Below are 14922 nucleotides of genomic sequence, written 5' to 3'. Positions count from 1 at the left end.
ATTTTTCAGCCCTGGTAACAATAAGTGAAATTGAGCAAAATGTATAATTTTAAGGCTCTGTTCATTATTCTCAGAATTTAATGTTGTCTGTGCAACAGGGCATGGGTTGATGGAGGGATATTATAAAAACATGAAATATATAGTTAAAATGGTACCATTTAGTTCCACAAGGTAGATTTTTAAATTAACAAAATTGACAAGTCAAACAAAAATATTCTTGAAGTCCATGGCAATGTATCTGGGCTTCCCAGAAAGGCTCGTCTAAACCACAGGCACATCCCAAGGTTATAACGAGGTGCATCTTATAAATCTAAAAATGTGTTCACTGCACCCGAGGATGAGTCAGTAACTACAGTTTCAATAACAGGGAAGGAGGACCTTAGACTTGCACTGATATTCAGTCAGTGCCTCCCTTGCTGTTTAGCCAGGCAGTAACAGATGCACAAATCCTCTGGCACTGGTTAAATGAGTTCTGATATTCATACATTTTGTAACAATAACATTTCTGATTAAAAGTTTTACATGCAGCCAAGAAAGCTGTTAAAGCTGATCCTATAATCTCTCCAAGTCTCAGCTAGTGCCAGGATAGGTTACTTCTGTGCAAGTAAAATCAGAAAAATAAAGTTCTATTTATTGTTAAAGTGCTATTTAACAAAACTGAAAGCACTCAAATTATTTTCCTGTCTGGATGGAGGTTTGATGGTGAACAAGTAAAATATAATTTGTATGAAAGCCATGACTACAACTTAGTTACGATGGCAACCCTGGTCTTGTCCTGTCAGAGAGATTCTTTTTGTCCTGTCCACTTCTCCTCCGCTCCCTCTGCATAACTTGCTTTCTCCCTTTCCCGCTTCTAATGTTGGTACTTCAGCCTGAAATGTTACCTGTTTCTCTCTCCACAGACGCTGCCTGACCTGCTGTGTTTCCAGCGTTTTCTGTTTTTGTTTCAGATTTCCAGCATCTGCAGGTTTTTATATAACTAGAGACCAGGTGCTTTTTCTTTGCATTATAGAATTTGTCTGAAAGTCGGTTTGAAATACATATCCCAAATTTTTCACGATGTGGGTACACTGGACCTACTGGAGGGAACAGCTCAGTAAAAACAGACATTGCAGCAAAATATAACTTTGTATTGCAGAAAAAGAGGGGCAGTGGTGTGCTTATTGCCTGATAACTGATGTGCTGCATATTTATTGCAGTCTTTTGCTATGTGGTCCAGGTGCAATATCAGAACGTTACAATCCAATGGCATGGCAAAAAACACTTGGATCACTAAATGCTCTACCCGGTTGCCCTGGGTGTTTTAGGGTGTGGGGCAAAAAGGAAAATGTGCTCCTAGTTTCCCACAGAAACTGTGGATGTTGGGCAGATGAAGGCCAGTCAGACAATAGGCCCAGCCCTGAAGATAACAGCCTGTATTTGTGTGGAAACCTTGGAGAACTTCCCTTTCTCCAGGTCCAACCCCAGAGGAGCCGATCGGAGACTGGGGATCCTGCGGTGAGTGACTCAGCTCCTGACACCCCAAAGGCCTTTCCACCATCTCCAAGGCCCAAGTCAAGAGTGTGATGGGACATTCTCCACTTGCCTGGATGAATGCAGCTCTAACAACTTGCAAGAAGCTCGGCACCATTGAGGACACAGCAGCCTGCTCAATCTGTACCCCACCCACCACTCTAAATCTTCATTCCCTCCCCCACTGGCACACAGTGGCTGCAGAGTGTACCATCTACAAAATACCCTGCAATTACTCACCCAGACTATGACCTAGGTCCCCAAACCCATGATCTCTACCACCAAGAGGGACAAGGGCAGAAGGTCATAGAGTCATAGAGCAATACAGCACAGATACAGGCCCTTTGGCCCAACTTGTCCATTCTGATCAAGATGCCCATCTAAGTTAGTCCAATTTGCCTGCATTTGGCAAAACTTTTCTAAACTTTTCCAGATGCCTTACCAAGTGCAAGGGAATACCAACACCTGCAGGTTCCTCTCCAAGTTGTGCATCATCCTGACTTGGAAATAAATCTCCTTTGTCATCCTGGAACAATCTGCCCAACAGTACCACAGGGAGCATCTTCACCACACAAACTGCACTGGCTTCAAGGCCACATCTCACCACTACCAAGGGACAGTTAGGGAGTGGCACCTCAACCTACATCAGGACTGACGCAGGGTTTCGACCCAAAACATTGACAACTCCTTTCCTCCCACAAATGCTGCTCGACCTGCTGAGTTCCCCCAGCAGACTGTCTGTTGCACCAAAACTCCAATTCTGAGTGGATTTCTCTGGGGAGGTGAAATCCATTCTCGCATGAAATGTTCCATCAGCAAGATCACCGCTAACTCACCTTGGGGTCCCAAGCTGGACTTTCTAACGCAGGCTCTCCTCTTGTTTGGAAGCCTTCACTCATGTTTTCATGTTCCCCCCCCCCCCGGAGTCACCTTGATGGCTTGGTTGTCTCCAGCCCCCAAATGATTTGGAGCAGCTCTCGAATTCCTCTTCATTCTCAAAGTCTGCATCACCAGACTTCCTCTTGGATTTGATTCATTCAACTGCAACCGCAAGCCTCTTCAGCCAAAACCCCGATGGAAGAAGACCTCTTCCTTAAGCTTTTCAAGCAGCATTTCATTTCCTGTCGAGGCACATTACAGCCTTCTGGACTCAGTACTTGAATTCAACAATTTCAGATAACGAGCCTTTCCTGTTTTTTGCCTGAACCAGCTGTTCGGATATAGTTGAACCAATTGTCCACCTTAACTCAATTTTTCTTTCTCCGCCGATGGACGGTTGGATCTGCTGGGTCTGTCCAACGTTCCCTTTTGTTTCAGATTTCCACCAGCTAGAGTGCTCTGTCCCCCAGTCCCAGCTTCTTCCTTTTTCTTTTGAACTCCCCTCCCCTGCTCTAAAAGACCTGGCGACGCAGTGTACACCTGATCACAAACGTTGCCTTCGATCTATCCACCCTTCCCGTCTCTGCAAATTAAAACACACTTGTTTTCTCGCAATGCTGAAGGAAGGTCGCTGACCTGAAATGTTAACTATTTCCCTCTCCACAGATGCTGCCTGTCCTGCTGCGTAGTTCCAGAGCTTTGTTCTTGTGTTGTTTTATATTCACTGGTGCCTTCTCCTCTCCTGCCATCAGTGGTGTAAACATCCAGCGCCGCCACCTCGTTTACTTCTGTGGTATTCGTGGTGCGTTCTTTGCTGTGTGATAGTAGGGGCCCATAGCTCTCAATCTTCCCTTTATCCTGCTTTTACTGCAGGTATTGCAGCAAGCAGCTCTGAATGGATGAGTCGAGGCTTGTGGTTTCCCTAACGCTGGGCTTCCCACCTTTTGCAGTTGTGACCCCCTGAGTTTCCTGTCTTTGTCTCTGTGCTCCTACCAAACCCTCCTTGGCTCTCGCGTGACCACAGAGCATAGAACACTACAGCACAGTACAGACCCTTTGGCCCACAATGTTGTGCTGATCTATCTAACCCTTCCCTCCCACATAGCCCTCCATTTCTCTATCATTCATGGGTCTATCTAAGAGTCTCTTAAATGTCCCCAATATATCTGCCCCCACCACCTCTGCTGGCAGTGCGTTCCATGCACCCACCACTCTCTGTGTAAAAAAAAACTTCCCCCTGACATCCCCCTTATACCTTCCTCCAATTATCTTAAAGTTATGTCCCCTTGTGTTAGCCATTGTCACCCTGGGAAAAAGTCTCTGACTGTCCACGCAATCTATGCCTCTCATCATCTTGTACACCTCTATCAAGTCACCTCTCATCCTCCTCTTCAAACAGAAAAGCCTTAGCTCACTCAACCTCTCCTCATAAGACGTGCTCTCCAGTCCAGGCAACGTCCTGGTACCCTTCTCTCCTCTGCACCCAGGTTGTGAAGAAGATACAGCTGCTGCTGCTCTCATTATCAGAATCAGGTTTATTATCACTGACTTGTATGACGTGAGATTTGTTGTTTTGTTGCAGCAGTGCAGTGCAAAGGTATAAAATTACTATAAATTATAAAATAAATAGTGCAAAAGAAAGGACCAATGAGGTAGTGTTCATGGACCGTTCAGAAATCTGATGACGGAGGGGAAGGTGCTGTTCCTGAATCGTTGAGTGTGGGTCTTCAGACTCCTGTACCACCTCCCCGATGGTAGTAACGAGAAGAGGGCATGTCCCAGATGGTGAGGGTCTTTAGTGATGGATGCTGCCTTCTTGAGGCACCGCCTCTTGAAGAGGCCTGTAACACTGCACAATCTTCTCACAGTGGCATGACCAACTGATAGCCACTCTTTCCCATTTCTGTTGCAGTGCCAGTTCTGCTTGCCTTTATGCAGTAAGATTAGATTAGTTGTCACATAACCAGGTTGCAATGAAATTCCTTGTTCACGTGAAGCTCACAGAGTAAACAGTGTGCACGGTAATAACAAATGCGACAATAAATACAACAACGAGCACAAAACAACAGAATGGCACAAAGATTAAAGAGCTGGGTCAGTGTACGTTCATCAGCCAACCACACACTCATCTGATCTTACACAAGATCAAAGGACATTCCAAATTGCAAAGTCTCACTTGATCTCCTAAGTACACTGTGTAGTTGATGATCTTGTCATCTGATTAAGTACCAAACATTCCAAGTGGTGCTATGTTGAGGTGTGTCTTTAGATTTCCTCCCATCGACAACCTGGACCCCAGTTGCACGGTGTGGTGTCACTAAGTTTGCTGGTGTCAAGCAAGTGCCTGAACCCCCTTCCACAAATAGCACGGCTTACTTTCACTCACCACTCACTGCCCTTTGTTCTTCAGCACTTCCGCCTGTCACTTCTGCAACGTTATTGGCTTTGAGAATGGATCACATCGTCCAAGGGAATTGCTAAATGCATCATATCATAGTTTGCAAATTTCCCAGTGGGTCTGATCGGTGACCTTTCTGCCCTGTTTACACACATGCTGCTTCTTGCTGCAGGTTTGAGGGATTTACCCTTTTTTATTTGCGGTTCTTCCTCAAGTTGCAGACTTGTCAGAGTCTCACAGTATCCCAACCTCTCTGCCAGTGTAGTGTCTGGACTCTCCCACTGTCATTGCAGAAGGTTGCCTAGTTAAGTTGAGTTTATTGTCATGTGCACAAGTACAGTGATACAGGTACGATGAAAAACTTGCTTGCAGCAGCATCACAGGACGTAGGTTCAGACAACACAGAATATAAACTATATAAGACAGTAAAGAAAAAGACTGCAAAAACAGACCTTAGTGCATAAAAAAGGCACAGTCAGAGACGAGTTCATGGCAGTGCAAGAGGTAGTCTGTAGTTTTGCTGAGGTAGGGTTAGGGTTGTGCAGGTAGTGTGACCTAACCTCATGAACTCAGAGAATCAAGGCCACTGCTTCTGTTTATGAAAGCAGCTCCCTCTCAGCTGAGAACAGACACATAATGTGGCACGTGACCCAGTTTCTCACGGTTATGTGGACCCCGCTGACCTGAACTTATCTGTTGCATTTAACTACCAATATACATTCCACAGTTACAACTATATTTATAACTTTGTACCCTTTTGCTCTTGATAAATCATTTAAATTTTTCTTTGTGTAAATGCTTTAAAAGCAGCATGGCTTCATTCAGAAGAATTAAACCTGTTGTCAGTTCTTTCACGTCAAAAACTTAATTTCCTGCAGATTTGTGTGTTGTGAGCATAGAATTCTAACAAAGTCAGTTTGCTGGGAGATCTTAGTTAATTGATCTGTGAAAATCTATAGCAATAAGATATATGGAAATATTCTAAAAGATAAGTTAATTTTATTACAAAATATTACATAATCATTAGGGAAATTGAGGCTGTTTGAAGTTTAGTACCTGGAAGCTATCACTAAACCCAGGAATGATTGACTGAGTGGCACAGCTATGATTTCACTGAAGACATGACAGGTTAAGTCCTTAATGCATAGCACTCTGTAGCGCCAGGTTGGAGAATGTCCTTGGTCTGATTGCAGTGATTTTTCAGACAATTCTTCAGGCAGTCCCTTCTGCAATCTTGCCAGCAGCGTGAAAGGTGAAAATAAAAGGCTGTCGGACGTGGTGTTAAAATTCCATGTTCTTCACGTGACCCAGTTTCTCCATTACAACAGTTACCTTGCAATTCCTTTTCTTAGTTTCCATCAACAGTACCTTTTGTAATCTGAAGAGTTTCCAAAGCATTTATATCCAATGAAATAATTTCAAAAAATCGATTTAATATCGGAAATGTGCCAACCTGTTTGTGCACAGCAAGATGTTGCAATCGTACAAGATGTTGGTGAGGCCACGCTTGGAGTATTGTGTACAGTTTTGGTCACCCTGCTGTAGGAAGGACATCATTAAGCTGGAAAGGATGCAAATAAGATTTACGAGTATGTTGCCAGGGCTTGAGTTATAGGGAGAGGTTGGGCAGGCTAGGACTTCGTTCCTTGGAATGTAGCAGACCGAGGGGTGACCTTATAGAGGTGTATAAAATCATGAGGGGTGTAGATAGGGTGAATGGTCACAGGGTTTATCCCAGGGAAAGTGAACCTAAAACTAGAGGCCATAGGTCCAAAGTGAGAGGGGCAAAGATTTAAAATGGACATGAGGGGCAACTTTTTCATGCAGAGGATGGTGTGTTTATGGAATGAGCTGCCAGAGAAAATAGTTAAGGCAGGTACAATAATGACATTTAAAAGACATTTAGTTAAGTAAATGGATAGTAAAGGTTTAGAGGCATATGAGTCAAACCCAGGAAAATGGGACTAGTTTAGGTGGACACCTTGGTCAGCATGGAGGAGTTGAGCCGAAGGGTCTGTTTCCGTGCTGTATTACTCTACGGCTATCCAGCAAGCTGCAAGATAATGACCAGATGATCTTGGTAGGTTACTGATATGGACTGGACTCCCCTGCTGCTCTGCAGATGGTCCACGGATCATCCCACATTTCCTGGGAGGAACACGTAGGTTTAACTTTGCTTCTGAAAGGGAGCACCTGTGGCAGTGCAGTGCTCCCTCAGCAGTGCCCAATGCGTCAGCCTGGATTTTGTGCTCAAGTCACTGTGGTGGGATGTGAACCCACAACCTTCTGACTCGAGGTGTGAGTGCAGCTTGCTGAACCACAGCTGGTCTGAAGGTGAAGAGTCTACATTGGCCAGGAATTGAACCTGGACCTTCCCTGCGACAGCTGACTATTCTGTGCTTGAGCCCGAGTGGTGACACAGGCTGAGAGATGTGCTGGCGTGTTGTTGCTATGGATCACAGTAATTAGCTTGTCAACGTTTACTGCCTTCCTTGAAGCATTCGTCTCCAAGTATCACAGTGAGACACCATTCATTTGATGGACTTGAATACACAATGAACGTCAGCTCATTAGGAAAGCAACTCTTGTAGTTTCACTTAAACTACCTTAGACCAAATGGAAGTATTTATCCAGCAGTGATAAAAATTCATCTTTAAAGTATCCTGGAACATTTTCATAATTATAGAATCTGAATTGCAGGTTTGCTTCAAGTGTTCTGCCATTTTGATGTATCGGATGTTTATGTCGGGTAATTTGGTTTGAATTCTGGCAAATCAAGGACCATCAAATTTAATGTTTTGTTTTATATTATATAAATAATACCTGTGAGGTTTAATGGTCATTCATAGAATTGCACTGGCTCTCTGCAAAAGTCCCCAGTTAACTTCTGTTCACTTTCCCAGTGGTCCCTTTTGAAAGTTCCTGTTGAATCTGCTTCCACCACCCTATGAGGGCAGAGGGTTCCAGCTTACAGCAACTCGCAGAGTAAAGACGTTCTCATTCTCTCCCCTCTGTCAGTCATCTTCACCCTTTGTCGCCTGGACTCAGACCCCTCCTGCCACCCATTTACTTAATCAAAACCCCTCCTTTGCTTTTGAAAACCTCCATTAAATCTGCCCTAAACCTTGTCTGTCTCTGAGGAGAACAACCCCATCTCCTTGTCTCCAAGGAGAACAACTCCGTCTTCTCTGGTCTTTCCACCACTTCTTTCCAAATAGCCCTGTGGTTTTCATTATTGCAGAGATCCCGTTCCTAGTTGAAATTCCACCAGTAAATTCCTAGGATTATTCTGAAGAAGATGACTTACACAGTGAATGGTAGGGCTCTGAGGTGTGTGGTAGAATAGAGGGACCTGGGAATACAGGTCCATAATTCCTTGGAAATGGCATCACAGGTAGTTTGGATTGTAAAGAGAGCTTTTGGCACTTTGGCCTTTATAAATCAGGGCACTGAGTACAGGAGTTGTGATGTTATGTTGAAGTTGTACAAGGAATTTAGAGAATTTGGAGTATTGTGTGCAGTTCTGGTCACCTACCTACAGGAAAGATATTAATAAGCTTGAAAGAGTGCAGAGAAAATTTACACGGATGTTGCCGGGACTTAAGGACTCGTGTTACAGGGAAAGGTTGAATAGGTTAGGACTTTATTCCCTGGAGCGCAGGAGAATGAGGGGAGATCTTATAGAAATATACAAAATTATGAGGGGTATAGATAGGGTGAATGCATGCAGGCTTTTTCCCCTCAGGTTGGGTGAGACTAGAACTAGGGGACATAGGTATTGGTATGCAGGTAGATGGGACTAGGCAGAAGATCAACTCAGCATGGACTAGATGGGCCAAAGGTCCTGTTTCTGTGCTGTAGTGCTCTATGACTATGACTATGACTCTGACTCCTTGATGATGCCCCAGGTTTGAGGGGTGAGGGCAGTAGGAGAAGCAGAGAATGCCTCATGGTCCCTTTGCCCAGTCAGCATGTACCTATGGTTTCTGTGACATAACTGCACACCGTGCAATGGCAGGTGTGGCTCAGTGAGCATCACTCTTGCTTTGGAGTCTGAAATTTGTCGGTTTGAGGCTCGCTCCAGAGACTTGAGCAGATAACCCAGGTTGAATCTACAGGACAATGCAGCGAGTTTGATTCTGTAGGAGATGTCATCCTTGTGACGAGACATCCGGCTCTTGCCATTGGATAGAAAAGATCTATGGCTCTAAGAAGAAAAGAATGTATTTCTGTACGGAATGATCTGACTGGATGGCATGCAAACAAAAGCTTTTCACTGTATCTTGGTACCAATTACTCTTCCCACGTTCCCATCAACTCCCTCCCACCCCCACCCCCCAGATTCTACCACTCATCTACACCCCAGGGACAATTTACAGTGGGCAATTAACCCACCAACCTGCACACTTTTGGGAGGTGGGAGGAATCTGTTTGATGAATATGCACAGATTCATGCTGGCAAACACAGCTTGGGTGCAGTATAAGGAAGATAAAATTGCATTCCCATTTAATCAGGATGTTCTGGAGCCACTGAGGTACTCTTGCACTAGACGCTGCTTATCGTAGGAAATGGAGTGGCCAACATCTGCATAGCAAGCTCCCACAAACAGCAATGTGATAATGATCAAATAAAGCTTTAGTGATGAGGATCAAGGGCTGAACATCAGCCAGGACACTGTGGGGTCATAAAGTCATTGAGAAATACAGCATGGAAACAGGCCCTTTGGCCCACCAAGTCTGTGCTGACCACCAACCACCCATATTCACACTAATTCTACCCTAATCCACTTTATTTATCAAGGACCCTTCCCACCCTGGTCATAATTACATCAAGGTAATACAAAGGGAAACCAGAATGCAGAATATACAGTAGTGTTACAGAGAACGTGCAGTGCAGGTAGACAATAAAGTGCCAGGGCCATGACAAGATAGATTGTGAGGTCAAGAGGGCATCTTTAGCATGTGAGAGGTCTGTTCAAGAGTCGTATAACAGTGGGATAGAAGCTGTCCTTGAGCCTGGTGGGACGTCTTCTCAGACTTCTGTATCTTCTGCCCATCGGGAGGGGGGGAGAAGAAAAGGTCCGGGGTGAGTGGGGTCATTGATTGATAAAGTGGATTAGGGTAGAACTAGTGTGAATGTGGGTGGTTGATGGTCAGCATAGACTCAGTGGGCCAAAGGGCTTGTTTCCATGCTGCATTTCTTGACGACTTTATGACTCTAACTAAGGAGCAAGGTGTGAGCAATCTTTTGAAGATGGCAAGCATCAGCTCTGTGTGCAGATATGTGAGCTCTCTCCTGAACCTCCAGAGCGACTGCTCAGCCAATCAACGTTGAGCTGCTGCTTTTCCTGCTCAGGTTCCTGCTTCAGCACATTGCTGCCAGCTGCAGTGAAGATGAAACGTACCCAGTGCTTTTTTTTACATGTATAAAATTGGTTGTAAAACTGACTTTAATGGTCCGTAGCCCTGATGTCAATTAACTCTGTGAAACTAGTGTGTGTTTAATGTCCCAGGGCTGTGCGGTGAATTTAGGGTATTTCCGTATGAGGGAGTAATTGAATTTGCCTAATGGGTCCTGTCTTGTCCATTAGATGAATCAGCAAGAGGAAGGAAATTGTTAATTAAAACTACACGTCGTGTAGATGTGCAAGCTTTGGCAACAGAAGTTCCTCAAGGAACTGATCCTTGTGTAATATGTGTGGGACCCAGGGACCGATGTACACTGAGATAGATCAAGGGAGTGTTCATATTTTCAGACAGCGTAAAAAGAGGCCATTTGGTCCATCAAGTCTATGCTGGCTCTCAGAGAAATCCCAGCCCACTTATTTCCTTGTTATCTATTCTCCCCACATTCCCATCAAACCCCACTCCCCCCCCCCCCCCCCACACACAGATTCTACCCCTCGCCCACACACTGGAGACAATTTACAATGGCCAACTAACTCACCAGCCCGCACATCTTTGGGATGTGGGAGGAAACCAGAGCACTCAGAGGAAACCCATACAGTTACAGTGAGAACGTGCAAACTCCACACAGACAGCACCCGAGGTCAGGATTGAACCCGGGTCTCTAGATCTGTGAGGTAGCAGCTCTACTTTATTTCAGGCTCTCCAATTACAAGAAGTTGGGTGTCTCCGGTATAACCTGGTTGTATCTACTGGGGCAGAAACTGAAGGATTGTTATAGACCAACCCTTGGAGTGTTGGCTCTGGGGTATACCTGTCCTGAACCGTTTCCTTCCACTGCTCACATTCAGATGCCTGAACTCTGCACACTGTGTTCTAACGCACACTGAGAACCATTCACCCATCAACTCATTTGCTAACCCAGGTTAGCTCCCAGTCAAACAATGCCTCAAAGTCAAAGGCGAGTTTATTGTCAGATGCACAAGTCCATGTGTGACAGGTGCAATGAAGAACTTACATCATTGAAGCAGTATTCACAAGAAAAGCATAAATTAAACATAAATTATGCACAATTTTTGCAAGATAGAACACAATTAGAACAAAAAAAAGTCCATTTTAGTGCAAAGTGGTTATAGTGTTGCTAAACTGTAGTGATTAGGGTCGGTTCAAGAACTGACTGGTTGAAGGGAAGTCGCTGTTCCTGAACCTGGGGGTGTGGGGACTTCAGGCTTCTGTACCTCCTGCCCGATGGGAGCTGTGAGAAGATGGCATGGCCTAGATGGTAGGGATCTTTGATGATGGATATTGCCTGGAGTGTTAGAATGCTCAGCATTGTTTTCCATCCATCCATCGACTCTCTTCTCTAGTCCTACCATTCCAAGGTCTCTGTGTTGTTCAACATTAACTCCTACACTGTGCTGCTTCTGGGCAGTGCATTCACCTGCCTCGACCCCAGGCCTGGGAATTCTCTCTAATGAAGGCTTTTTGCCAAGAAAACACCACCTTGCTATCTACAAGTAGCTGGATTAATGATCTGACTGCAGGAAACTTTGAAAGATTTATTTTCATTTCTGCTTTTCTTTACATGGAATCCATGAAGTATTTGAACAACGTGTGTGTGTGTGTGTGTGTGTGTGTGTGTTAGACAGTGATCCTCCCTGATGTTAGAGATTTGGCTTCATTGCTGTGGATATCATGGTGTCATACTGCACAGACACAGGCCTTTCGGCCCATCAGGCCCATGCCAACCATGAAGCACAGATCTACTCTGATCCCATTTCCCAGCACATGGTCCATAGCATTCCACACCTTGGCAATTCAAATCCCTGTCTAGATACTACTTTGCCTCCACCACCCCCTCAGGCAGTGTGTTCCAGGTTCCCCCCACCCTGTGGGGTGAAAAGCTTCTCCCTCAGATCCCCTCGAAAACCCCTACCCCTTAACCTAAACCTCTGTCCTCCAGTTTTAGACGCCACTGCTATAGGGTAAAGTTTCCTCCTATTTACCCCATCTCTGACCCTCATGATTTAGTTTACCTCCATCGTGTTCCCCCTCAGCCTGTTCCACTCCGTGAAAAACTCACCTCATGACTGAAACGCTCCATTGCAGAGTGTCCTCTGCACCCTCTCCAGTGCAGTCACCTCCCTCCTGCAGTGTGGTGACCAGAACTGTACACAGTACTCCAGCTGTGACCTGACCAAATTTTTATAAAGCTGTACCATAACCTTCTTGCTCTTAGTTGCTATGCTCCAGCTAATGAAGGCAAGTTTATCATACTTATACCTTCTTCACCAACCTATCTACCTGTGCTGCCACCTTCAGGTATCCTTAAACTCGTACAGCAAGGTCCCTCCGTTCCTCAGTACTCCCACAGCCCTGCCGTTCATTGTCTACATCCTATTATTAGTCCTCCCAAAGTAGCTCACCTTGCATTTACCGTAACTTGCATCTCCCATTGCTCTGCCTATCTTACCAACCGATCAACGTCATCCTACCCATCACCGATTTCCACCAATCCTTAAACAAACTAGCCCAGCTCACCTTGGCTGGTTACCTGGCTAGTTATCAGCACGTTACATTGACACTTTTCTGCTGCTATAAAAATAATCCGGCACAGAGGAGGCCACTTAGCCCATCGACACTGTGCTGGTTCTGTGACAGAGTGGACATCCAGTTCTGCTCCCCTACCCTTTCTCCACAGCACTGTGATCTTGTTCCCTGTGGAAAGTTCCCATTGAATCTCCTTTCAGGCAGCACGTCCCAGATCACAGCAACTCGCTGCGTACAAGCACTCCCCCCCCCCCCCACCCCCCAGCTCTTCTGCCAACCCCCTTTCTCTCCGTGTCCTCTGGGCACCCGCCTTCCTGCCCCTCCTGATTTTGAGCGCCTCCATTAAGTCCTTAACATCCTCTGCTCTGAGGAGAACAGCCCCAGTTTCCCCACTGACCAGAAGTCTCCTACCCTGGGGACTGTCCAGTAAACCCTCTCCAAGGCCTTGACATCCTTCCTGAAGGGAGAGCGAGACCTAGTTCCCCAGCCGAGACTGCATCAGCAGTTTGTGAAGGTTTAACCTCAGTTCCTTGATTTTGTTCACAAAGCCCAGGATTCCAAATGTCCTTGGGAATGTTTTTGGATAAGCTTCACGATGTTCAAGAAATGGAAGCCTCTCCACATTATCATCCTGCTAAACGTTCACTGTTGGTAACTTTCCTGGTCTTTATTTCTCCCTCTTTCAGAAAATGATGCAGTCTTCCATCTTCCACATGTTCGTCTTGTGCATGGTCGCTGTCGATGTCACTGTGGCCGCCAGCAATTACTACAAGGAGGAGAACTCCAGGAGCCAGTACGACATGTTTTACCTGGCCGAGGTGAGGGCGCTAAACTGGGAGGACATTCCCGGAGGGAAGCGGGAAATGGGCTGTGGTGCTGGACTGTTTAAGCTGCCTTTCAACATCTGGCTCTGTCAGATTGCTGCATTCTACACCAAACATCTGTACTGGTGTAGAATGCCAAGTGACCAATAGCACGGAGGGTGTGCTTGGTTCCTTGTCTGCGTACTCCCACCCGTGGAATAACGGACACCCACGTCTGTGTGATGGCTCCTCAGAGCAGAGTGATGTTAAGGTGAGGCATACATCGCAGGGAGGGTGCAGCACAGAAAGAGTCCATCCCATCAGTGCAATGGTTATGCTGCATACAAATCTCCGCTCTTACATGCTAACGCTTCACAATGGTTGTTTTGAAGTGAGTTTGGTCGTTACTTCTGGGCGTGTCTTTTATTTGTTGTAATTTAGTTTCTATACAGCGTCAGAGGTAATCCCGGAAATTTACAGCAAGGGGCGATTCAGCCCGTTGTATCCGAGTCATGCCGCCGAGTCCCAGCCTCTCACCCCCTGGCCCATGGTGCTGGGATTTCAGCAGATCAAATGCTCGTCTGGGCACCCGCCAAGTGTGGTGAGGGTTTCTGCCTCCCCCACCTTCTCGGGGATGGGCGGGTGGGGGGTGGGATGGACCTGTCCCCACCTCTCAGACAGAGAATCCCATTCCCTCCCCTACTCTGAGGGAGTCTCAGACCCTCTCCCTCCTTGCCCCTCTGTCTCTTTCCCTGCCTCCCCATCCACACTCTCTCTCACACACTTTGTATCTCCCGTTCCTTCTCTCTCTCCTCTCTACATTCCTGTCTGCGTTCCTCTCTCACTGTTTGCATCTCCCCCGCTGCCTCTATCTCTCTGTCTCTCTCTCTCTCTCTACGCCCGTCTTGCTCTCTTTTTCAGCCTCTCTCTCTTTCTCTCTATCTGTCTCTCTCTGCCCCTGCCTCTCTCTTTCAGCCTCTCTCTCTATATCTCTCTCTCTCTCTCTCTGCCTCTCTCTCTCTCTGCCTCTCTCTCTCTTTACTCTCTCTCTGTGCCCCTGCACTCTCTCTTTCAGCCTCCCCTTTCTATCTCTGTCTCTCTCTGTCTCCCCCCTCATTTTCCCTCCCTCTCCTTCTGTCCCACAGAACAGGAGGAGAGAGACAGAATGAGTGTCATGTTGACTCAATTTTTGGGGATGGGATAAATTTCTCCTCAGTGTGTTCAGCTGAGATTGAGAACTTGCTGAAAGGAGCTAACCCTTGTGGGTTCGGCTACAGCCAGGCTGCTTTAAATTGTTAAGAAGTGTAGAAGTGTTGGATAAACTGGCGCCCGACTCCAGGGAGAGGAGCAGCCGGTGTGGAGGGAGAAGCTGTC

At 46.1% G+C, this 14922-nt stretch overlaps 1 protein-coding gene across 5 annotated transcripts in view; it reads left to right on the top strand.

Moving 5' to 3' along the window:
- The window catches only part of nalcn (sodium leak channel, non-selective), a 135476-nt gene that overhangs the window by 34299 nt on the left and 86255 nt on the right, over nucleotides 1-14922 (top strand). For all 5 annotated transcript variants that reach the window (XM_052026246.1, XM_052026245.1, XM_052026247.1 and 2 more), the window contains one exon: nucleotides 13432-13563. In XM_052026246.1, coding sequence (XP_051882206.1) covers nucleotides 13432-13563 — 132 coding nt within the window. The remainder of the gene's footprint in view (nucleotides 1-13431; nucleotides 13564-14922) is intronic.

Source organism: Pristis pectinata, chromosome 11, assembly GCF_009764475.1.
Source record: "Pristis pectinata isolate sPriPec2 chromosome 11, sPriPec2.1.pri, whole genome shotgun sequence".
NCBI lineage: Eukaryota > Metazoa > Chordata > Chondrichthyes > Rhinopristiformes > Pristidae > Pristis > Pristis pectinata.
Note: the sequence above shows the minus strand (reverse complement) of the source record. Positions and strands in the feature narration are given on the sequence as shown.